General features: G+C 35.1%; 1 protein-coding gene and 1 long non-coding RNA gene across 2 annotated transcripts in view; one reads left to right on the forward strand and one right to left on the reverse strand.

Annotated features, from left to right (window-relative positions):
• The first annotated feature begins 5,024 nt into the window (after window positions 1-5,024).
• On the forward strand, window positions 5,025-25,902 carry LOC102963740 (calcium-activated chloride channel regulator 1-like). Its single transcript, XM_007079165.2, has 14 exons — window positions 5,025-5,183; window positions 6,201-6,341; window positions 6,538-6,685; window positions 7,043-7,151; window positions 9,375-9,555; window positions 13,334-13,561; window positions 14,598-14,822; window positions 17,486-17,663; window positions 18,754-18,854; window positions 19,211-19,435; window positions 19,724-19,994; window positions 20,765-20,935; window positions 21,470-21,709; window positions 25,562-25,902. The coding sequence occupies exons 1-14, from the start codon at window positions 5,025-5,027 to the stop codon at window positions 25,900-25,902; spliced, it is 2,718 nt and encodes a 905-aa protein (XP_007079227.2).
• LOC122241480 overlaps window positions 17,062-26,012 on the reverse strand; it is a 43,119-nt gene continuing 34,168 nt past the window's right edge. The window contains exons 2-4 of the long non-coding RNA XR_006221649.1: window positions 22,892-22,976; window positions 21,835-22,025; window positions 17,062-17,144 (exon numbers count right to left, since the gene is read on the reverse strand). This is a non-coding gene — a long non-coding RNA (uncharacterized LOC122241480). The remainder of the gene's footprint in view (window positions 17,145-21,834; window positions 22,026-22,891; window positions 22,977-26,012) is intronic.

The raw sequence follows: 26,012 nt of genomic DNA on the forward strand, positions 1-26,012 counted from the left end.
GTGTGGGTGTGTTTGTGTGTACATAAATGTAATATTATTCAGCTATAAAAAAGAATGAAGTCTTAGCATTTGTAACCACACAGATGGAGCTAGAGAGTACAATGCTAAGTGAAATTAGTCAAAGAAAGACAAATGCCATATGATTTCACTCAAATGTGGAATCTGAGAAACCAAACAAAAAGAGAGAGAGAGAGAAGCAGACTTTTAATTATAGAGAACAAAATGGTGGTTACTAGAGGAGATAGGATTGGGGAGATGGCTGAAATAGGTGATGGGGATTAAGAAGCACACCTGTTGTGATGAGCACCAGGTGATGTAACAAATTGTTGAATCAGTATATTGTGTACCTGAAACTAATATAACACCGTATGTCACTAACTGGAATTAAAATAAAAACTTTTTTAAAAAATTTTAAAAAATAAAAAATAAGAACCATATAATCCTCTCAATAGATGCAGAAAAACCATTTGACAAAATACAGCATCTATTCTTGATAAAACCCTCAACAAAATAGGCATTGATGAAACATACCTCAACATCACAAAGGCCATATAACAAAAGATCTATAGCAAATATCATCCTCAATGGAGAAAAATGGAGGGCCTTTCCCCTACAGTCAGAAACAAAACAAGGATGCCCACTATCACCATTACTATTTAACATAGTACTGGAAGCCTTAGCCTCAGCAATCGGACAGCAAAAGAAAAAGACATCCAAATCAGCAAGAAAGAAGCCAAAATTTCACTATTTGCAGATGACATGATACTCTATGTAGAAAACCCAAAACACTCCACCAAAAAATTGCTAGAACTAATACATGAATTCAGCAAAGTCATAGGTATAAATTCAACGTACAGAAATCAGTTGCATTTATTTTTTTATTTTTTTAAATGTTTATTTATTTTTGAGAGAGAGAAAAAGAGAGCACAAGCAGGGGAGGGGCAGAGAGAGAGAAGGAAACAGAATCCAAGGCAGGCTCCAGGCTCTGAGCTGTCAGCACAGAGCCTGATGCAGGGCTGGAACTCACAAGCGGTGAGATTGTGACCTGAGCCCAAGTCAGATGCTCAACCAATGAGCCACCTAGGAGCCCCAGAAATCGGTTGCATTTCTATACACCAATAACAAAGAAACAAAAAAGAAATCAGTCCCATTTGCAATTTCACCAAAAACAGTTAGATACCTATGAATAAACCTAACCAAAAGGATAAAAGGTCTGTACTCTGTAAACTATAGAACACTTATGAAAGAAACTGAAAAGGACACAAAAAAAGTGGAAAAGTATTCAGTGCTCATGGATTGGAAGAACAGACATTGTTAAAATGTTGGGGCACCTGGGTGGCTCAGCCAGTTAAGCATCTGACTTCAGTTTGGGTCATGATCTCACAGTTTGTGAATTCGAGCCCTGCATCAGGTTCTTTGCTGTAAGCACAGAGCCCGCTTCAGATCCTCTATCCCCCTCTCTCTCTCTACCCCTATTCTCCCTCTCTCTCTCTCTCCCTCCCTCCCTCCCTCAAAAATAAACAAACATTAAAAAAAGTATTTAAGATGTCTATACTACCCAAAGCAATCTACATACTTAATGCGATCCCCATCAAAATACCACCAGCATTTTTCACAGAGCTAGAACAAACAATTCTAAAATGTGTATGGAACCACAAAAGACCCCAAATAGCCAAAGCAATCCTGAAACAGAAAAGCAAATCTGGAAGCATCATGACTCCAGACTTCAAGCTATATTACAAAGCTGTAGTCATCAAGATAGTATGGTACTGGAACAAAAACAGACACATAGATCAATGGAACAGAATAGAAAACCCAGAAATGGACCCACAACTATATGGTCAACTAATCTTTGACAAAGCAGGAAAGAATACCCAATGGAAAAAAAGACTTTCTCTTCAACAATTGGTGTTGGTAAAACGGGATGATGACATGCAAAAGAATGAAACTGACCACTTTCTCACACCATACACAAAAATAAATTCAAAATGATGAAATACCTAAACGTGAGACACAAAACCATTAAAATCCTAGAGAAGAACATAGGCAGCACCCTCTTTGACCTGAGCCAGAGCAACTTCTTACTAGACATGTCACAAAGGCAAGGGAAACAAAAGCAAAAATGAACAACTGGGAACAACTGGCACTGCAAAGGAAACAATCAACAAAATTAAAAGACAGCCTACAGAATGGGATAAGATATTTGCAAATGACATATCAGATAAAGGGTTACTATCCAAAATCTATAAAGAACTTATCAAGCTCAACATCCAAAAAACAAATAATCCACTGAAGAAATGGGCAGAAGACATGAGGAGACACCTTTTCAGAGATCCATATGGCTAACAGACACGTGAAAAGATGCTCAACATCACTCATCATCAGGGAAATACAAATCAAAACCATGATGAGATACCACCTCATACCTGTCAGAACAGCTAAAATTAACAACACAAGAAACAAAAGGTGTTGGTGAGGATACGAACAGGAAACGCTCTTTCACTGTTGGTGGGAATGCAAACTGATGCAGCCACTTTGGAGAACAGTATGGAGGTTCCTTGAAAAGTTAAAAATAGAGCTACCCTATGATTCAGCAATTGCACTATTATGTATTTAGCCAAAGGATACAAATATACAGATTTGAAGAAGTACATGTACCCCAATGTTATACCAGCATTATCAACAATAGTCAAACAATGGAGAGAGCTCAAATGTCCATCAACTGACAAATGGATAAAGGAGATGTGGTATATATATATATACATATATATATATATATGTATATATATATACACACACACACACACACACATATATATGTATATGTATACACACACACACACACACATACAATGGGATATTACTCATCAATCAAAAAGAATGAAATCTTGCCATTTGCAACAATGTGGATGGAGCTAGAATGTATTATGCTAAGCAAGGTAAGTCAGAGGAACACAAATGCCATATGATTCACTCATGTGGAATTTAAGAAACAAACAGATGAACATGTAAGTGGGGGGAAGAGAGAGAGTGGGAAACAAACTATGAGACTCAAAGATAGAGAAAAAAACTGAAGGTTGATGGAGGGAGGTGGGTAGTGGGGAATGAGCTAGATGGGTAATGGGTATTAGTGAGGGCACTTGTTATGAGCACTGGGTATTGTATGAAAGTGATGAATCACTGAATTCTACTCCTGAAACCAATACTGCACTATATGTTAACTAACTAGAATTTAAATAAAAAATTGAAAACAAAAAGGGTATAATGAAAAGCAAGGTATAAACATTAATTGAAGGCCTACTATGTACCAGGCACTTGTACACATAAGTACTTTCATATATGTTATTTCATTTAACCTCCACAACATTCCTTCCAGATGGGTATTACTGTCTGCATTTTACAGTATAGAGAATTCAGATTGAGAGAGGTTGAACCAAAAAAAAAAAAAAAAAAAAAAAAAAACTCTTTCCTCCAAGGAGTTTACATACATATTGGGAGGCAGGGGAGGTATCCTATGTATCTTAATAATAACAAATGCAATACAAGTAGTATTGCAATACAAGTGGTATGTAATAAGTGACTGAAATGAGTACAAAAGAAAGATTACTTCTATTTTATGTTTATGTATTTATTTTAAGAGAGAGCATGCACACACGAGCAGGAGGGGGCAGAGAGAAAAGGCAGGAGAGGATCCCAAGTAGGCTGTGTGCTGTCAGCACAGGGGCTCAATCTCACAAACCATGAGATCATGACCTGAGCCAAAATCAAGATTCAAGCACTTAATCGACTGAGGCACCCAAGTGTCCTGAAAGAAAGATTACTCCTACTGCAGATAGTTTGAGAAGATTTATGGGTGAGACAACATCTAAGCTTGACTGGCAGGGAAAGGACATTGTCAAGAGATGGAGATTGTTCAAGAACATTCCATTGAACTTATAGTTTCACTTCTGACATTCCTTACTCAAGTCGTTTTTGGGTAGGCTCAGAGACTCTTTATTCCCCAAACACTGGAAGACTATATATAAAGTTTTACAAAAGAATCCAATGAAAACACAGAATTGGCAAAAATTTACAAGAAGCTTTGTATTCATAATATAATATATAATGTTTAATAATAATGGCTAATATTTAGTGAGTGCTCATTAGGTGCCAGGACTCTTGTATGAAGTGATTTCCAAAGAACCACACCCTGTTATTAAGGATCAAGTGCCTGTCAGTGACCAAGGCAGCAGTCAGGCTTAGACTCATCTGACTCCAAAGCCAGCTCACAATGTTATGTGTACAATTATTTTAAGCTAAGGGACATGGGCAGATTTGTGTTCAGTCCAAAAGAGAAATCTCAATTAAAGCACAGTAAATTGTCAAGTTATATAAGACTTAAAGCATCCACTGCTTCTTGAAAACTGAGATACACAAGTAGCCATCACAGAAGGTAACCAAAAACCCATTTTCCTCTTGACCCATAGTTGTCCCTGACTACTGTGATTATGTCACTCTCATCTACAGGAAGAAGGTAAACCCTAATTCATTGCCACTCCCATTCCAGTTCCTTCATTTGTTTTTTGTTTTGTTTTGTTTTGTTTTGTTTTGTTTTTTAAACAAACGTTTTTCACCTGCTTTTTCCTGGAGCTTCTTATTTCACTTCCTCATCCTTCCATAGAGTGCTTTTCTATAAAAAGATCCCAGGATTTGACAATCTCTTGATGATGAGGATGATGATGATGACTAACCACCATAATGAGAATGACAACTACACAATATAAGGGATTACTCAATTCGGTGAGTACTTAAGACTTAAGCTGTTTTAGAAAGTATGATAAATGTGTTCAGCATAATCTCCATTGCTACTTAACAACTTAAATCTTTAGGATGAGGAAGTAAGATAAGGAAGTTCATCAATATGTTTTAGTAATTCATCATGTTATATTTATGCAAATATTTTGGGCTAGATTCAAATTCCTGAGTTAAGGACATACATAAATACTCTCCTTGCATTTCCACAAGGTTTATTGTAACATGCAAAAATGGTGCTCAGTCTGTATGCTATTCTATTCCTAGCTTTACATCTCTTGCCTGGAATGAAAAGCTCAATGGTACATTTAAATAAGAATGGATATGATGGCGTTGTCATTGCCATTAACCCTAGTGTACCAGAAGATGAAAAACTCATTCAAAACATAAAGGTAAGAGAGAAAATTTTATTATCCACTTATTTTAATTTCAGTAAGTATTTTCCATCCATGTTGCCAAGACACATACACATGCTCGCACAGAGTTGTAACTTTCCAAAATTGCTTTGACAGTAGTCATCATTTATGTAGTATGTATCTAAACTGTCAAGATTAATATTTGCTTAGTTTAAGTATGATTTAGCACATATTAATAGTATTAGTCATTCCCCTAATAAATTATTAAAAGCCCAAGCCACAATATTTTTTCAACTTGTTTAACAGAAAGACTTTAGAGCTAGTGGAGAATTCTTTCCAAGTTTTACCTTTATAAAGTTACTTTTTTGTTTAAATAGTTAACCTACACTGAAGCGCTAGATTGTCATTACACATTTTTTCAGTTTTCATACTTGTTCAACTCTAAAACATTTTAAAACTTTGATGTATTTGATTTTGAAGAAAATATTGCATATTCTTTGAAGTTGATTTACTTCTTAATTTTATTGGGGTTAGTCAGTATAATAAAACACTTTATATATATAGCATTTTAATATATGCTATCCCTTTTGATCTCCTCAATATCCCTATGAGGTAAATTATTACCCTTGTTGCATAAGGGTAACACAAAATAAATCTAGCAAAGTGGTTTTTTTCAATTAACAAGGATAAAATCTACTAAGCTTTAAACTTTCAACCCGATTGTAAGCACCTCTCTTTGATTAAATAAGCAACTTGCCAACAGGCTCCAAGTCTTTTATCACCTTTATATCTCACCCAGAACTCTTATTCCCCTCTCCAATCCATAACAGTGAATGTAGGTCTGGATAGGTAGAAAACAGCATTGATTTTTGAGCATATGGAAATGAGGAGTTTACAGAAAAAGAGACGGAGTAAAATTCAACGTATTTTTCAATTAATCTTTGCCAAAATATTTGGAGAAAGGGAGCTTAGATTTGCTTCTTCTTGTTTGTATATATACTTTCATGCTTATTTCACTGTGAAATTGTTGCAATATATTTTTAATTTCTTCAGGAAATGGTAACCGAAGCTTCTACTTACCTATTTCATGCCACCAAACGAAGAGTTTATTTCAGGAATGTAAGCATTTTAATTCCAATGACCTGGAAGTCAAAATCTGAGTACTTAATGCCAAAACAAGAATCATATGACCAGGTAGAGTATTTTATCTAGCTCTTACATTGCTTTTTTCTTCCTGTGCTTCCTAAAAATTAATACTCAAATTTTTTTTAGTAATTCCTAATCACTACTTTAGTAATTAAATTAGAAATATTACTTGTCTTAATTGAGATAGAATAAATCTTTGTTTCTATCACTCTTGTGATGTTTGGTTTGTTCCTCTGCTTTTTAGGCAGATGTCATAGTTGCTAATCCTTACCTAAAATATGGAGATGATCCCTATACACTTCAATATGGACAATGTGGGGAAAAAGGAAAATATATACATTTTACTCCAAACTTCTTGTTGACTAATAATTTGCCGATCTATGGGTCCCGAGGTAGGGATAGCTATTTTATTCTTCCACTTGTATTTCCGTTGGAAACAAATATAACACTATGATTAATATTTTTAAAGAATTAAAAAGAGAGAAATAAATACTGATTAATACCTTTGTCTGTAAATATAGTAGTTATGTTTAACATAATTACACTTCTTTGTGTGTCTGTCAATAATAAATTTAGTCATTCATTGATACTAACCCATTTCAACATTTTTGACCTAATGAAAGGTGTCAATCTCTAAAGTTCTTTGACTCAATGATGCTATGGATATGGGGTAGGGAGATGTAAATTACATGGACACTGTATTAAAATATTGTAAATATAAATTTATGAATGGCAATATTCTTTTATAGGCAGAGTGTTTGTCCACGAGTGGGCCCATCTCCGATGGGGAATATTTGATGAGTATAACGTGGATCAGCCATTCTATATTTCTAGAAGGAACACTATTGAAGCAACAAGGTATCATTGTATTGAACAAATTTGTTTTCAAAACTTTTCACTTATGACTTCTAAATTTTCTATACTTGGCAAACAAAGGCTATCTTGGTGATTGAATGTTCATTTAGTTAATTGCAATATCCAACCTCGCCCAATATGTATATGTCCAAATATTTCTGGGGATTCTACCTAGGAATCAAGATCAATCAGGAATTGGGACTCATTTCAGTATTCATGGGAATTATACTAAAATATGTTACTGCCAGAGGAGAAAGGAAAAAGTTGCAGCCTAAACCTTGAGATATCTGAGAACTGGAGTTCAAGTTCCTACCCAATCTTTTATTTTTCCCAATCTTTTATTCCATTTGATTCATAACTCTTTAAGGTGAATCTGTTTCATGGAACTCAGTTAACCTACTAGAGCTTCATGTTATATATATTTTATTTTTCATTTAATCTTAAGCTGAAAAAAGTACTTTTCATAAGGATAAGTGAGTAAATGACTTTTGAAACATAAATATATTATTATTATTATTATTATTATTATTAGATTCTTTAAATATAAATATAATTCTGGGTAGATTTAGACAGGTCCTATTAAAAAATAGATGAGATATTTAAATACGGAGTATTTAAAGAGTATTAAAGAACAATAGAGGGGTGCATGGGTAGCTCTGTCGGTTAAGCATCCAACTTTGGCTCAGGTCATGATTTCACAGTTTGTGAGTTCAAGCCCTGCATCAGGCTCCGTGCTGACAGCTCAGAGCCTGCAGCCTGCTTCAGCTGTGTCTTCTCCTCTCTCTGCCCCTCCCATACTCATGCTCTGTCTCTGTCTCTTAATAATAATAAATAAACAATAAAAAAATTTTTTAAATAAAGAACAATAGAAATCAGTGTAACTGGAAATAAGTCCTTGGGATTAAAAAAAAAAAAAAAACATATGAGAGAAAAGAGGTGTGAGAGAAACCTGCCTCTCCCCATATCTTTCATGTTGTTTGCTTTATCCCCACTAAGCTGCCTGGATTCTCATGCAGACAGGGTTCTCATGCCATGCAACTCCTCCCTGAACCACCTCCCTTATCTAAACAATGTTTGTTCATTCTTCCAGACTCAGTTTAAACGTTTTTTTCCCCAAGGGCCTTTTGCCTCTCCCAACATTTGGGATCATATGTGAGAGTATCCTCAAGCAGTACACATGGGTTTCTCTCACACTGAGTAGCAGTGGTCTGTGTAATTTTATTTTCCACACTAGACTTTAATATCCTTGAGGATTTTTTAATCCCCTAGCCTTGGGCCTGGCACAAAGTAAAAGGTAAACAAACAACAAATTTTTGATAAGTCAATGAAAAATGAGTAAGTTTTCTTATCAGTCATAAAAAAAGATATGAACTCCAACTATGTGCCAGGTACTTTTGAGGAAGTGTAAGTTTAATTTTCAGGCTTACTCTAGAGCTAACCGTCTTGGAATATATGACTCACCATCATCTTTAATTCTTATAATACCAAAAAATATATCAAAGTAGATTAATATCATGACACATAATATTAATGCAGAATAAAAGTAAATACTACAGATAAACAGGCATTCTTTAGAATCTTTTACCCATACCCCATCTCCCACTCCTTGCCAAGGACTTCACAATTATCTTACTTATCATAAAGACAAAATGGTTTGTTTGAATGCACAAGCATTTCCATGTAGGGTTTATTTTTATTTCTTCCTTCAATCTAGCTCAATGGTTTTCAAAATGTAAATTTCAAGATGCTATAAACACAAAACCACATGTGGTTTTGTACGTATGGTACACATGCATATATGTATATATGTATACATCTATATAGCAATATTTGTGTGTGTGTTTCATACATAGAAATTTAAGAGGGTTTTCAGCATAATGTTGACTCCCTCATTCCCACTATGAAGCAACTCCTCTATATCTCTTAACTCATTTAATCTTTACAACATCCCTATAGCTTAGGAATTATCTTTAGCTCAAGGTCACACAGATAATAGACTTATTGGTCACATTAGTGAGCAATGAATGTTAATAAATATGAAATGTAATCATTGTTCTTGTTGACAACAATTGTAAATAGGGGTAGAACACTGTGCCTACTCTGTCAAAATGAAATGTTTGTCCGTGATCTATAGCAATTATCATTAAGGAAAGATTTTAGGATGTTAGTCTTTTTTCGTGATTTCTGGTCTTTATATGTAAATGTAATTTAATTCTTTCATCATAGATGTTCAACTCATATTACTGGCATTAATGTGGTTTTCAAGGAATGTCAGGGAGGCAGCTGTATAACAAGGCCATGCAGGCGTGACTCATTGACAGGGCTGTATGAAGCAAAGTGTACATTCATCCCAGAAAAATCCCAGACTGCAAAGGACTCCATAATGTTTATGCAAAGTCTCAGTTCTGTAAGTACCTTCTTTTTCTAGTGTCACAAAGGAACACTTCAGGAAAAAGCATTTATGGAAGCTGGATTTAGAACTATGAAATTATGTATACTAACAGAAATGAGGGAGATCATGCAGACAATTAATTAATGGCCATTTTCTCCAGCCTGTGTCAAGGTGTGTCTGGAAATGAGTCCACCTTTTTTTATTAACCGGTTTCTCTTCTTCACAAGTAGAACTGTACCCTTTTCATTGATGTCACACAATTTCTTACAACATCCCTTCTTTCATTTGACTTCCATGGATTTGTGTAGTTCTAGAACTATAACCTTACTCTTAATTCTCTCTTCTAAGTGCTGGTCATACTACTTTCCTAAAGTAATTCATTCTATAGCTTTGGAAATGTACTGACATTCTAGATTTTCTATTACCTTCACACTAAAGTACATCAAGCTATTGCAAAGTGATATTGTGCAAATGTACATGGCTCTACATAAAAAATTAAGGGAAAATTTCACAATTACTAGTCTGACCAATTATAAAATATTAACAAAATAATTCAAGTTTTAAAGCTAATGTTTGACCTGAAATATCTGGTTTCAATGTATAAAACGTGGCAGATAAGAACAGGTGCCTTGGAGTCAGAAAGACTTGATATCAAAATGCAGTCGACCATTTTCAAATTGGGTCATTGTAAGCAAATTGCTGAATCTTAGATTTAGTTTTCTCTTCTCATAAATGGGAATTATAACACTTCATGATGCCATTGTTGTTAGGTTTATAAGAGGCAGTATAAATAAAGCATGATCATGGTGCTCAGCACAAGGTGAGTACAAAATAAATTTTTAAAGTTTTATTGTTTTAACGTATAAGATATTTGGATAATAGTCAATTGTCTCTTACCCTAAATATGTCCAGTCTCAATTAATGTAAACATATACATATTATAGTTACCTAATGAAGGTTTCTAAACATGTAAAAAAGATTTTTAAATATGAAAGTTATCAAAAAACAAATCAAAATAAAGCATAACAGCTCTAGAAAGTAAGACTAACTTATTTAAAAGAAGTAAATTTCAATATACTAAATCACTAGCAACAAATACTTCCATGGGTAGAGGTTGGAAAGACCTATTATTTCCAATAAAATTTAAAATTGTTTTAGAGCCTATGGCATTAATGATGAAGAACTTGAGTAAAAATAAAGATCTGATATTTTCTTCTAAAACTCTTAAATGAACTCAATTAGATATTGAAGTAGAAGTTGTTTTCCAGTCTAATAAAGCTCCCTCCTGGAAATAGTTGGAACACAAGCCAAGAAAGTTCATTTTAACCTGCTGAATCTGGATCTGCAAAGGCTAGCCAAAGAATTCAACATCCAAATAGACACCAGATCAGGTGACACAAGAGGATAATTGGAATATGTACTGTCTGTACCAAGCTATAAATCTCAAAAGCATCTGTCAAGGAGATAACTCATGCTGCCTACCTGAGACATAAATAATAATGAAAAATATCATGTAGCTGAAATATGGAAGGCATTTAATTATATAAGCCATGTCTCAGAGATAAATGCTGAACATCTTGTCCAGAATAACACTAATTTCTAATTATCATAACATAGATTAAATGAATTGCATAGCATCTGTATTCAAGGCATAAACTCAGACCCAAAGAGATATGATTTGAAATACCGAATGCTCAATTCCATGATTTCCTTCCCTGAAACTTCGAATCCCACATCATGCCCAACACTGTGTTAGGAGCTGGAAATACAGAAATAATTAAAGATAACTGTTCCTAAGTGACTCAATTTAATGAGAAAGGTAGAGATATAAGAATACATACAGAGAGAAAGATTTATGAGCCAAGTTCTGTGAGAGCAGAGCAAACATCAAATGGAGGTCAGAAAATGGTTCCTAAAGAGATGAAAAAAATTTGTATTTGAAAAAGAATGAGTATGAATTTGCCAAAGCAGGAACAGGAAGGGCTATTTTAGAGGGAACAAAAGTTTATAAAAGCAAAGAGTGGGAAAAAGTTCAGAGATACCATGCATGATTACACAGTTGAGCACTGCCCAAATTATCTGCATCATGGTCACTAAAAAGTTTAACATTTATTAGACTAATTTTCAAGTAAAAAGCTGTTGAAACAAAATAAAACAAAACCAAAAACTTGGAAACAGGTCCTTTTCTAATTTGCACAAAATCTCCTGTCCCTTTTCCCACTTGGGTTAGCAGAGACCCTTGTGAAAATTTCTAGCATACTCTAAGAACAGGAAAAAATTCAGTGTGGTATAAGCAAAGCATGGTGAGCAAGGACCAGGAAGCCAGATTGAAAGAAGGAACTGGGACCTACAAAGCTAGGATGTTTGGATTTTATCTAACTAGTTTCAGACTGGTGATATGATCAGCTTAATTCTTTCAGGAAGATAACCATACTAATAGTGCAGGGGAAAATAGAGTGAGATGATTGAGGAGGTAGAGAGACCGGTCAGAAGGCCATGGCGGTAGGCAGATAAAAGAACATGAAGTCTGCAAATAAAGGCAATGGCAGTGGCAGTGGCAGGGGAAAGAGGGCCCAGATTTGACAGGCATTTCATTTCAGCAAGACTTGATTCTCAGTCACCACTTTGACTGACACTGTGTTTTTCTCCCATACAATAAACCCCTTCTGGGAAATGTAAATCATTCTATAGTAAATATAAGTCCTCCATATGAGAAGGAAAACAAAATCTTAAAACTTAAATAAAAAGTATTCAAATTTAATAATTTAGTTCTAAACTTGAGCTTACATCTGGAGACTATATCGGGAGGGCATTTTTAAATTTATAAAAATATTTAGGGGCGCCTGGGTGGCTCAGTCAGTTGAGCGACCTACTTCGGCTCAGGCCATGATCTCACTTCGGAGTTTGAGCCCCGCATGGGCTCTGTGCTGACAGCTCACAGCCTGAAGCCTGCTTCGGATTCTTTGTCTCCCTCTCTCTCTGCCCCTCCCCCACTTATGCTCTGTCTCTCTCTGTCTCAGAAAAATAAAAATAAATTTATAAAAATATTTCTAATAAGCTGAGGCTTATTGCAAGATGAATTCCTTCCTGAATGCTGCACTAGCTTATGGGAGAATTTTTCCAAGTTACAAAGTTTTCAAAACTTGGAGGATTTTCACAGATTCAATAGTAAGGAAACATCATTTGGCAGAATTACTGGATACAACTCACCACTTGCAACTGCAAGAAAAGCAATCACATTTCCTCATTTTCTCCCTATATTTTCATTACTTTGTCAGGAGTATTATTTTATGTCAGAGTTCACTGGAGCCAGTAACAATCCAGTTTGTTAAAATATCTGTTCTCAAGTTTTTTGGTCAACTATAAAGATATAGAAAACACTTGGGCAATTAAAGAAGGTCATTTTCTTTATCCCACTTTTAAAGGGCAGCTAAAAATCACTGCAAATCCAGTCCCTTTTCCATTAAACTAATTCAAGCTTGAGTCACCCAGGAGTTCAGAAGGGAAAATAAGAAGTTAGCTTAAGCAGTGGGAGTCACCACACTCCCCCCACTTCTACGATCTCCCTACACCTAAAAGGATCACCAAAAAACTTTCCAGTGATGGTTTCACCTTGCTTCCTCTCTACTGAGGTATGCAAAATGGATGCCAGATTGTTAGATTACAGCGTAATTTTTAATTGTCAGGAGGTGAAATCTGTGGAGGATGTATATGGAAACCAGCTGCATATTTGGAATGGAAAGTAGTGATTACCAATTATTGTAATAGTGTCTTCTCATCGATTTTTTTCCAGGTAACTGAATTTTGTACAGCAGAAACACACAATATGGAAGCTCCAAACCTACAAAACAAAATGTGCAATCGCAGAAGCACATGGGATGTAATTAAGGATTCTGATGATTTTCAGAATGCACCTCCCATGACAGGAACAGATTCACCACCTCGTCCTACATTTTCATTGCTGAAGTCTAAACAGCGAGTAGTCTGTTTGGTACTTGATAAATCTGGAAGTATGGACTCAGTAAGACATTTATTTGTTAGCTCTCTTAAATTAAGTATTTGAGCTACTAGAAACATAATTTAATCTTAGGTTTAGTTCTACTAAACTAAAATATATATTTATTACTCTAAGTTTAGTACAGTGATTCTATATGAACAAGTACTAGAAGATAATACACTAAAATGAAAATAATTGTTATGTGAAGATAATTGGAGTATGGATTATGTTTATTCTTTAACTTTTAGGCCTAACAAACTAGAAACAATGTAAATGAACAAAAAAATTTATACATACTGCCACCATTGAACATATGTCATTCCAGTCATTTTTCTGTTAGTGTATTTGTTTTTCCTCAAAAATGTTATTACATTTTGGGGCGCCTGGGTGGCGCAGTCGGTTAAGCGTCCGACTTCAGCCAGGTCACGATCTCGCGGTCCGTGAGTTCGAGCCCCGCGTCAGGCTCTGGGCTGATGGCTCGGAGCCTGGAGCCTGTTTCCGATTCTGTGTCTCCCTCTCTCTCTGCCCCTCCCCCGTTCATGCTCTGTCTCTCTCTGTCCCAAAAATAAATTAAAAAAAAAATGTTATTACATTTTATATAGTATAATATGATTTTTTTACTTACTATACCTTGAACACTCTCTATGGAAAAAATGATTTAATGATATAATTTTTAATGGTTGTATCATATGCATATACCGCAACTTAGTCAAATAACTTCCTGTTATTGGACATTTTAGAGTTTTCAACTTATTAGTGTTAAAAATTATGTTGCAGTGAACATCTTTGTATGCATTTTTAAATTATTTTCTTAGCAGGAATTCTTGCATATAAATAAAACTGTTAAATAAAAAGGCATAGATTTTAAAGGCTTTTCTAAGCATAACATAACTGATTTTTAAATTTTTTCTTCAACATTATTTCTTAATAAAATAAAGGAGTTAAATTCTAAAATACAGTAATCAATTACTATCATGATCTCTGGCCCATGAACAACTTTGTCTTTCACCAATCTGTTAAGACTTGAGACTCAGAAGTTATGCAGATCTTTTTCTTACAGGAAGACCGTCTCTTTCGAATGAATCAAGCAGTAGAACTATACTTGATTCAAATTATAGAAAAGGGATCCTTGGTTGGGATGGTCACATTTGAAAGTTTTGCTACAATCCAAAATTATCTAACAAATATAACCGATGAGAATGCTTATGAAAAGATCACAGCAAACCTGCCTCAAGCAGCTGATGGTGGAACTTCAATTTGCAGTGGTCTCTCAGCAGGATTCCAGGTAAAATAAAAATGCTTTTCCAAATACCATTTGCCATTTACCATTGCTTTTCTTTTTGTCCCACTATCTTTTAAAAAGGGTCATGAGGGGCGCCTGGGTGGCTCGGTCGGTTAAGCATCCGACTTCGGCTCAGGTCATGATCTCACGGTCCGTGGGTTCGAGCCCTGCGTCGGGCTCTGTGCTGACAGCTCAGAGCCTGGAGCCTGTTTCAGATTCTGTGTCTCCCTCTCTCTGTGACCCTCCCCCGTTCATGCTCTGTCTCTCTCTGTCTCAAAAATAAATAAACGTTAAAAAAAAAAATTTTTTTTTTAAATAAAAAATAAAAAAAAAATAAAAAGGGTCATGAGCTCACAGGGCCCTTATCTAAATAATTTATAATATCTAAATAACATACCACCTGTGGTTTACAGCTGGAGCCTCTCTGAATGTGATCATTCCACCAGCACACTCTTGACGTACTGAGTTGCAATGGGAGTGGTTAAATAAGGGGGAAAATCCAGTGCACACATACTCACCGTGATTTCCTTAAGGAGCTCCCCATTTCTTTAACACTGCCACAGCCTGAACTTCTATGAGTGGACAATAATGCTGTGGCGGAGACTGTGCAGGGAAGAGGGAATTTAGCAATATTTCTATGTTATGGATAAAGAAAACCTTAGTTCATTGAGTTGACAATTAAAAATCACAAAGGTAGAGGTAGTTCCTCAAGCAGTATAGTACCAAACCCAAGATACACAGGTGGAAGTTTAAAGAAATGAAAACTGTGGAATAAAATATTGGGAGAAATTTTTGAGCACTTTATTAAACTGCCTTTATGGTATGTATTTGAATTTCTTCCAACCTAAGATAGCCTCTATCTAAGCCTATTTATTGTCATTTTTTAAAGTTTATTTTTATTTATTTTGAGAGACAGAGAGAGAAAGCAAGCAGGGGAGGGGCAGACAGAGAGGGAGACAGAATCCCAGTCAGGCTCCGCACCATCAGCACAGAGTCCTATGCGGGATTCAAACTCACAAACGCAGTATCATGACTGAACAGAAGTCAAGAGTCGGTCGCTAACTGACTGAACCACCCAGGTACCCCTAATATCATTTTTTAAGTCACAAAAACTTCGCTTCACTGATCCTCCCATTGCTTCACCTGAAAGTGGAGATTATTACTCTTTTCCAGGCCACTAACTAATACCATCTCTTAGCTTTCTCATAGAGTCTATTTTTTATAAAGCATATCAGTTTAAGGATAAACACAAGCTCTGAATTTAGACAAACCTAGGATTCTGGCTCTATTATTTATTACCTAAATGACCTTGGGTAAGTTATCCATTCAGAAAATCTCAGTTTACTCAAATAAGGAAATGTGGAAAACAATAATACCTAACTCATTTAATTGTGAGAATTATGTAAAATAAGCAAGTGCTCAAGAAAGGATTCCTATTACTATAATAGACATAATTCTTACCTATGTGTATTCAGTTCAAAAATATGACAGTAATATATCTTGGGACTGTGTCATAATGTTTGCACATATTGGTTGGTATGTTTTTCTTAATGTATTTTGATATACATCTTATGATCTTTTGACCACAGAGTCTATTGCTAAATAGATTATGTCAAATCACATTCAGTTATGAATACCTCTTAATTACTTTTATAATTAAACATAGCAATATATAAGCATTTTTTTTAGATAATCATGATCATAATCATAATCACAATAGCTAAAATTTATTCAGCATATACTAACTACCTTATTGCCTATGTTAAATACTTTACATGTATGATCTTATTTATCCTTACCATTATGTTTCCAGTCAAGTATTATTACTACACCTATTTTGTACGTAAGGAAACTGAGGTTCAGAGTAATTAAACATTGTTCTTAAGATCACATAGTCAGTAACTGGCAAATCTCGGATTCAAAACCTGTTCTTACCCCCAAATCCAAAAAGCTAATCACTACACTGAGCTATGGGGGGAGGGGGGTGGAGAACTAAACTCTAGCTATTCTATTTAGCAAATGGCAGAACGAGAATTTACTCCCAATTTGTCTGACTAAAGAGTTGAACTCTTACTAGAAGTCAGGAAAAGACAAAAACAAACAAACAAACAAAACTTGTAATACTTGATAAATTTATAAACTTCCTACTTTATGTTGTTGGGTTTTTTTCCCCAGGAAATCCTGAGATCCTTCAATAATCAACTAAAATACATAAAAAGGCGTATCATTTAACTTTGCATACCTGCCTTTAGTCATGACTTTGCAAGTGCTGTCTAGTGTGCTGCCAAAATTGCCTGGGTCATTTGCCTCTACCCCAAGCATCTCCTGGAAAACAATAATAACAACTAACATTCACTTAGTACTTACTATTTGCTAGGCATTGTTCTAAGTGTTTTATTCTCCTTTCTTGGGTAGCTTGAATGTATATTGAAAGGATTAGAAGAACAGTTAACACTCTGTCTTTGAAAACCTAAAAGACCATTTTACACATTACACTTATTTCCATGCCAACTCAGCCTGGAACGACAATGCAAAAAAGTTTCCTTTTGCCTACTCTGATGCATAGGCCTAAAGACTTCTCCAAGACTAAATAACAGGCTTATTCTTATTTTAAATTGATTTAGATATGACATTCTATAACTAACAATCTGATTTTTCACTACCAGGCAATTATCCAGAGTAACCAGAGTACTTCTGGTTCTGAGATCGTATTACTAACAGATGGGGAAGATAATCAAATAAGCTTATGCTTTGAGGAGGTAAAGCAAAGTGGTGCGATCATCCACACTATTGCTCTGGGACCTGCTGCTGCCAAAGAACTGGAGACCCTGTCAAATATGACAGGTAAACCTTTGGAATGTGGCTTGAATAGAAAATACATTTTCAGTCTCTCCCATTCCAAGAGTTCTTTCCCCTTTAAACCACAAAACTGCTGAAAATTTTCCTATCCTAAAAATTAATCTTTGTCCCTTCCTTGTCCTTCTCTTTCAAATTAATCTTTCCTCTCTCCCCTCCCCCGCCACCTCTCTGCATTCCTACCTATACCAGTTTCTTCTAATATTAAGTCAACATTTACTGTCTTCATTCACTTCTCACCACTTTCTACCAATACCACCAAATCGAAATTTCTTTCTCCATGGTTATTAATGACTTCTTCGACTGTGATTCCAAAATTCTTGCTCATATTTGTCATGTTCAACCCTGCGGTCCAGGTTCAGATAGCCCTAATTCATAGAAGAAGAAATGGAATCCTACAGAGTACAAACAATTTGCCCAAGGCTATAGATAAAGTACTGATTACCAATTTTTACCCTCAGCAATCCATCCTTTTCCATTCCTTACCTAAGTAATTTCTCTTTTTGTTACTTCCTGTATTATTTTCTCACTTAATTTTTACTTAATTCTAAATTGTCATTCTCTAAATTACTTTAGTATACCTTAGTCACAACTAAAAAATAAGCAGCCAGTTCAAAAAATTGTCTTAAGTTTCATCTTTATAACATTATTGAGTGATTAGATCAGCTTTGTTACTGTGGCAGGCCCTTATATCTAATGAGTGATATAGAAACAATAATATTTGGGGGCGCCTGGGTGGCGCAGTCGGTTAAGCGTCCGACTTCAGCCAGGTCACGATCTCACGGTCCGTGAGTTCGAGCCCCGCGTCAGGCTCTGGCCTGATGGCTCGGAGCCTGGAGCCTGTTTCCGATTCTGTGTCTCCCTCTCTCTCTGCCCCTCCCCCGTTCATGCTCTGTCTCTCTCTGTCCCAAAAATAAATAAAAAACGTTGAAAAAAAAATTAAAAAAAACAAAACAAAACAATAATATTTGGCCAGTTCTTTAAGTTTTCTTCAAATTTTATTGATAACAGCACAAGAACAAGGATGATTTTCCCAATTAAAATTAATATTATAAAAGTAAATACAATTCCATTTTAGGAGGACATCGCTTTTATGCCAATAAAGACATAAATGGCCTCACTGATGCTTTCAGTAGAATTTCATCTAGAAGTGGCAACATCACTCAGCAGGCTATTCAGGTTGGTATCTGAGAAAAATTACTTGCCTTTTCACATTTGTAATAAATCTTCATTATCCTAAATAGTCATCTCCTTCTGTAATAAATAATTTTTGCCTGAAAATATTTCAGGGGTAGAGAAAAACAGTCTTACTGTTTTTCCTTTTTTTGTGACACTTATAGCCATCTTTTCTTTTGATTCTTCTATTATTTATAACTACAAATGCTTTTATTTGCAACATTCTTCAAAGTAATTATTTTACTGAAATCTTATACATAAATTTAGAATTACTCTGAACTGACAAAACTTTGAAATTTTATTAACTAACTTTATTAACAAATTTGTTCTCTGTGTTCTTTGTTTTATTTACATAACAGTTGGAAAGTAAAAGCTTCACTATTACAGGAAAGAAATGGATAAATGGTACAGTGCCTGTGGATAGTACAATTGGAAATGACACTTTCTTTGTTGTCACGTGGACAATACAAAAGCCAGAAATTCTTCTCCAAGATCCAAAAGGAACAAGATATGAAACCTCAGATTTCAAAGAAGATAAACTAAATATTCGGTCTGCCCGTCTTCGAATACCAGGAATTGCAGAGGTAAGAATATTCTTTTTTCTCCATGATTTATCAATCAATTTTGAGGGGAAAAAATGAAGATAACATGTACTACATTGTCAATATGAAAGCAGTGACAGATATCTGTCATAAAAAAAAGAAGCCAAGTAGAATGGTAAGAGATTCATACCTGTACTATTTACTTGCTTATAAAACTGAATATCAAAAACCATTACTATTGCCCTGCTTAAATTTCTAAATAATTTTCTATTCCAAACAAGAATAGGAAAATACCACAGAAGCTCTCAAATAGATATGTTGGATTTTCAGACAGGTACTTGGACTTACCACCTTCTAAATAAACAAGCCAAATCTCAAGTGCTAACAGTGACAATGACTGCTCGAGCAAGAAGTCCTACTACACTCCCAGTAATTGCAACTGCTCACATGAGCCAAAGTACAACACATTACCCTAGCCCAGTGATTGTTTACGCACAAGTCAGTCAAGGGTTTTTGCCTGTTCTGGGAATCAACGTAACAGCCATTATAGAAAGTGAAGATGGACATCAAGCAATACTGGAGCTCTGGGACAATGGTGCAGGTAATAAGAATCTGCATCAACTTCCACTGAACCTAAAATCCTACTACAGTCAGGTAACTTAGAAATAATGTGAATGGGGGCGCCTGGGTGGCTCAGTCGGTTAAGCGTCCGACTTCAGCTCAGGTCACGATCTCACGGTCCGAGAGTTCCAGCCCCGCATCAGGCTCTGGGCTGATGGCTCAGAGCCTGGAGCCTGCTTCTGATTCTGTGTCTCCCTCTCTCTCTCTCTGCCCCTCCCCCGTTCATGCTCTGTCTCTCTCTGTCTCAAAAATAAATAAACGTTAAAAAAAAAAAAAAGAAATAATGCGAATGAATCAATTTTAAGTAAATCAAATTTGATTTTAATGTTTTTATTACTTTCTACCCAGTTATCTTGACCAGGCATAGATATGAGCACATTTATTTTCTTTACATCTTATGAACAGTTTTACTTTCCCCATGGAACTTGAGTACAATTTTTCTCCATTTTCATTAGTGTCAATGTTTTGCATATGTTTCTTCCAGTTTACATTTTCCTTATTTTAAGATTCCTATATGATATAATAATAGCTAGTGTTAATTGAATACTTACTATGAATTACTTTTCCAAGCTTAAAGGTTAGCAAGTAGCCAAGCCAGTCTTTGAACCCAAGCAGACTGATTCCAGGGTTTATGTACTTCTACTCATTTCCAAAATTATTGCTAACATTAGTGCTCGTGAACAGTTAGGACTGTCACTGTTACTCTGTTGAATGGCTAATTATTACATTTTATTACATTGTATTATCTAGGTGCTGATACTGTGAAGAATGATGGCATCTACTCAAGATATTTCACAGATTTCCATGGAAATGGTAGATACAGTTTAAAAGTACATGCCCAGGCAAAAAAAAACACAGCTAGACTAAGTTTAAGACAAAAACAGAACAAAGCTTTATATATGCCAGGCTACCTTGAAAATGGTAAGTGTCATTAAGATCGAAATGTGTCATTTGTTTAGATAAGTTACATATGGCAAGCACTGAAATTATTATGTACTATGGAAAACAGAAGTATACAGTTATATATACAATCATCTGTGTATTTCAAAACCATATTCATGTTAATAGATCTAACACAAGACTATGCTTCCAATATGTTTTGTTTACATCCACCTCAGTGCATTTCATTCACATTGAAAAAAAATGACTGAGCACCTCCCTAGGTGACAACCACTGTGCTAGAGGCTTGAGCTACAAAGCTTTATAAGACATGATCCTTGTTCTCAAAGAGTTTACAGTTAAGTAATAAATACAGATATGTTAAGAGATAGTTCTAATATTGTCTAATGTCTCCTCAACTTTTAAATGACACCAATAAAACAAGCTTTTTTCACTAAAAGCTGTTACTTCTCAATGTCTGCTATCAATCAATATTAACCCTCTACAGCTGCAAGATGAGATTACAAGATAAAGAAACAGCATTATGAAAAGTCACAAAATTACTTTTTTTGGCAGGTAAAATTGTACTGAACCCACCCAGGCCTGATGTCAATGATGACATGGCAGAAGCTGAAGTAGAAGACTTCAGCAGACTAAGCTCTGGAGGGTCATTTATTGTATCAGGAGCTCCTCCTGCTGGTAGTCATACTCATGTGTTCCCACCGGGTAAAATCACAGATCTTGAGGCTAAGTTTAAAGGAGATCAAATTCAACTTTCATGGACTGCCCCTGGCAATGTCCTTGATAAAGGAAAAGGTAAGTTTCAAATTATGTTTTAAAATATGAAAAAGAAATCCCTTTGGCTTTCATCTGCTAAGAATTTTCTAATGTCCTATTTATAAATAACATGTATAGAGTGTTTATTATGAGCCATTACTCACCTACTTTCAGATGGAAAAATTGAAGCTCCAAGAGACAATGAACTGGCCCAAACTATTTCTATGTTTAATAACTTGGAAATCTAACCCACTCTTTTCAATTCTGTTGGGTCAAACAGCCTCTCACAATATGAATTGTCTTAGAAATGACTTTGAGAAGACTGCTCACACCTTTCTGTTGCATTTTCTTCTCCCTAACAAAGAAAAGATTTTCTAAGTGTTTATGTACTTGTATAATTTTATTCATTGATCTTTTGTTGAATTTTCAAACACAGTACTAAGTCCCTAAGACATAATCCCTACTCTCAACAGTCAGTTAAGTGCAGAAGACACTTTCTGTAAGTAATGGCAGTCCATTGGAAGGCCAGAAACTCCTGGTTGGGGGTTCAGATCACAAGGTATATCATAACTTCCTAGGGAAGACTATCCCTGACCTAACTTTTAAAGAATGAGAAAAGTTAGCCAAGTTAAGTGAAGGTGTCCCATGGAGAGAGAGGATCACATGCAGGGAAACTCACCAGTTAGAAGAGACTTGGCCATGGACTTTGAATAAAGTTGAAAGCTGAAATAGCTCATTCATTCAAAGTTCCTTCTAATAAATTGCCCTCATTTCTGAAAGGTAAGGAACTTTTATCTATACTTTAAACTGAATTTAATTAGTATTTATTGAATGCCTATCATATTCCAGTATTGTGCTAGACTAGTAGATTCTTATGAGATAAAGCCAATCTTGCTATTTTCCCTTTAAGGTTGGAAAATTATCAATATCAATATGAGATAAAGCCTCTCAAAAGAAAAGATGCTTTTTAGTCTTTAATTTCCTATACAGCATTTTTCAAAGCTATATTTCTTTTTATCATATTACATAAGGAAAAAATCATTCTAAAAAAACAAAGGAAACATAGAATATGCAAAAAGAGCTCTTTTGTACTTCAGTGTTGAAAACTCTTATCATGACAACTTCTGAAATATATTATTTTTTCCTGCTATGATCCTTAAAATTATGGCAGAATAAAATTTTAAAAAATACCTGCACTGAAAAAGCCACAAATAAAATTACCTGACCAAATGTTTAGTTCCAAATTGAATTCAGTCAAGACCAAGTCTTCAGTTCAAGATTGGGTTCATAATGCTGATTATAGGAACTAAAAGAAGGAAGAATGCATTACATATGGACACTGGGAGAGAAAGAACTTCACTATGTTTAACCACAAATGCCTAAAATTAGGTGGACCTAATCTCTATCTTTCCTTGTGACAAATAAGAAGAGGTTGTAGTTGCTATCAAATGTTAACCATCAAGCATTGCAAAAGAAGGTAGTAGCAGTATCTCATTCTTAAAGAATAAATGAATACCTACATAATCTCCAATGAAGTACTTAAATTCTCAGGGACCCAATTTCCATATCTGTCAAATATAAAAATTACTAGGTGACCTAGAAGTATTAAAACAAGTTGATGTAATTCTAATATTTTATAATTCTCTAATTCAATTATTTTGGGCATCAACTTAATAACTATATTGTTGGTCAACAAGAGGTCAAATACAAACCCAACACTGTGCCACATACTCTAGTTGATAAAAAAAAGGAATGTAAAACCTACTCTTTGTCCTCAAGAATATAATCAAATTAAAAAGATAAATTGAACCTCCATAAAATAATATGGAAAACTCCATTCTGTGCAATAGGAGTCATCTGAGTGGATAAGATATGTGAACAAGTCTTCATGAAGACATTGGGCTTCCTGTTGGGCCTTGAAGAATGAGTACAATTTGCATAAGTAGGGAGAGGGAGGCACATTCAGGGAGTCAGACCAAATAATATGATCAAGTTCAAAAAAGCAAGAATTCATAATAAAATATCTGAATTAAAAATAAATGTTAGATAGATAGATAAACAGACCCACCTAATTGGAATGCAGGGTATATGTGAAGAGTAGTAAAATGGATTGATCAGGCCTATTACCAAAAAACTAGAACGCTAAGACAGAGGGTCTGAATTTTTATTAAAACCACTAAATCGAAGTTATTCACCACACACTTAAAACGCCTTCAACATTTCATGATAAAATAGTTTTCACTTCAAACAAAGACATGTGATGTTCTTACTGTTCATGGCATTTTGGAATATGAGAATATATTTTTATATTGATAGCTCTGGTAGATCTCTAAAAGCATTTTGGAATAAAAAAAATATGTCAGGAACTTCCTTTCTTTTCTTGACAAAGTAACAGTTATAATAACTAATATTTCAAACATTTAGGTCCCAGACACTTTGCTAAACACTTTTCATGCATTATCTTATATAATTCTTACCAGTCAAGTACTAGGCATTCAATAAATATTTAAATGAATTGAATGATTGAATTTCCATTTTATACATAAGAAAACTGAAGGTAAAAAGGTTAAATATATTTTTCTTTGTTACGCAACTAGAAAGTAGTAGAATTGGAGTACTAATCAAAGTCTGCCTAGCTCTTAAGCACATTTTAACTAGTACACATTCTAGCCTCTCTTCTTCCTTTTGCCCTTTATCCTTATCCCTGTCCCCCATACTACTGATGTCTACTCTCCCTTCTAGTCCTTCCTTTCAGCTTAATGAGAAATAACACAGATGTGGAATACTGGATGTCTTTCCTATATTTGAGCGTTATTGTGTTCCTTGTTCTAAAAATAGATTTAGCTCCTTATATTTCTATTTCTTAAAAAAAAACCTAGATTTCATTTTTTAGTACTATATGATTTTGAATTAACTTTTTGTGATTAGATAACTAGATAAAAATTGCTCACATATTTGCTTTTTTTTTTTAAATTCTCAAGTTAGTTAACATACAGTATAGTCTTGGCTTTAGGAGTAGAACCCAGTGATTCATCACTTACATATAACACTCAATGCTCATCTCAACAAGTGCCCTCCTTAATGCCCATCAACCATTTATCCCACCCACCCCCAGCCCCCATCAACCCTTAGTTATTCTCTGTATTCAAGAGTCTCTTATGGTTTGCCTTCCTCTGTGTTTTTATCTTACTTTTCCTTCCCTTCCCCTATGATCATCTATTAAGTTTCTCAAATTCCACATATGAGTGAAATCATGTGATATTTGTCTTTCTCTTGACTGGCTTATTTTGCTTAGCATAATGCACTCTAGTTCCATCCACATTATTGCAAATGGCAAGATTTCATTCTTTTTCATCACCAAGTAATATTTCATTGTGTATATATACCTCACCTTCTTTATCCATTCATCAGTTGATGGACATTTGGGCTCTTTCCATAATTTGGCTATTTCTGATAGCACTACTCTAAACATTGGGGTGCCACTTCGAATGGGCATTTTTTTAAAATTTTTTTTTTAATGTTTATTTATTTTTGAGACAGAGAGAGACAGAGCATGAACGGGGGAGGGGCAGAGAGAGAGGGAGACACAGAATCGGAAGCAGGCTCAAGGCTCTGAGCCGTCAGCCCAGAGCCCGACATGGGGCTCGAACTCACAGACCGCGAGATCATGACCTGGGCCGAAGTCGGCCGCTTAACCAACTGAGCCACCCAGGCGCCCCTGAATGGGCATTTTTGTATTAAGATGGAATAACCAGATAAAATCTACATCTGCAATTTCTATACCCAAATCCTAGTGTGTGTTTCTGATAGGCCCCTAAATGTAAGACAGTGTGGTGGTAATACGGCATCCTAGTGATTTTAATATACATGAAATTTCTATTTGTTTTCCAGCCAACAGCTATATTATAAGAATAAGTAAGCATTTCCAGGATCTCCAAGAAGATTTTGACAATGCTGCTTTAGTGAATACTTCTAGTCTGACACCTAAGGAGGCTGGCTCAATAGAAGTTTTTGAATTTAAACCAGAACCTTTTAAAATAGAAAACGGCACCAAAATCTATTTTGCAATTCAAGCCATCCATGAAGCTAATCTCACTTCAGAGGTTTCTAACATTGCACAAGCAATCAAGTTTATTCCTCCACAGGAATCCAGTGTCCCTGCCCTGGGTACCAAGACTTCTGCAACCAGTTTGGCAATTTTAGGATTAGCTGTGGTTTTATCTATATTTTAAACTACAAAATGTATTAGAAATAAAATTCAATGTTATACATACTCGGTTAACATTTATTTAGAACTTAATTTGCAATACTTGTTTATTACAAAACTCTGTGTAATAGAAAT

Source organism: Panthera tigris, chromosome C1 (genome assembly GCF_018350195.1).
Source record: "Panthera tigris isolate Pti1 chromosome C1, P.tigris_Pti1_mat1.1, whole genome shotgun sequence".
In the NCBI taxonomy this organism is placed as follows: domain Eukaryota; kingdom Metazoa; phylum Chordata; class Mammalia; order Carnivora; family Felidae; genus Panthera; species Panthera tigris.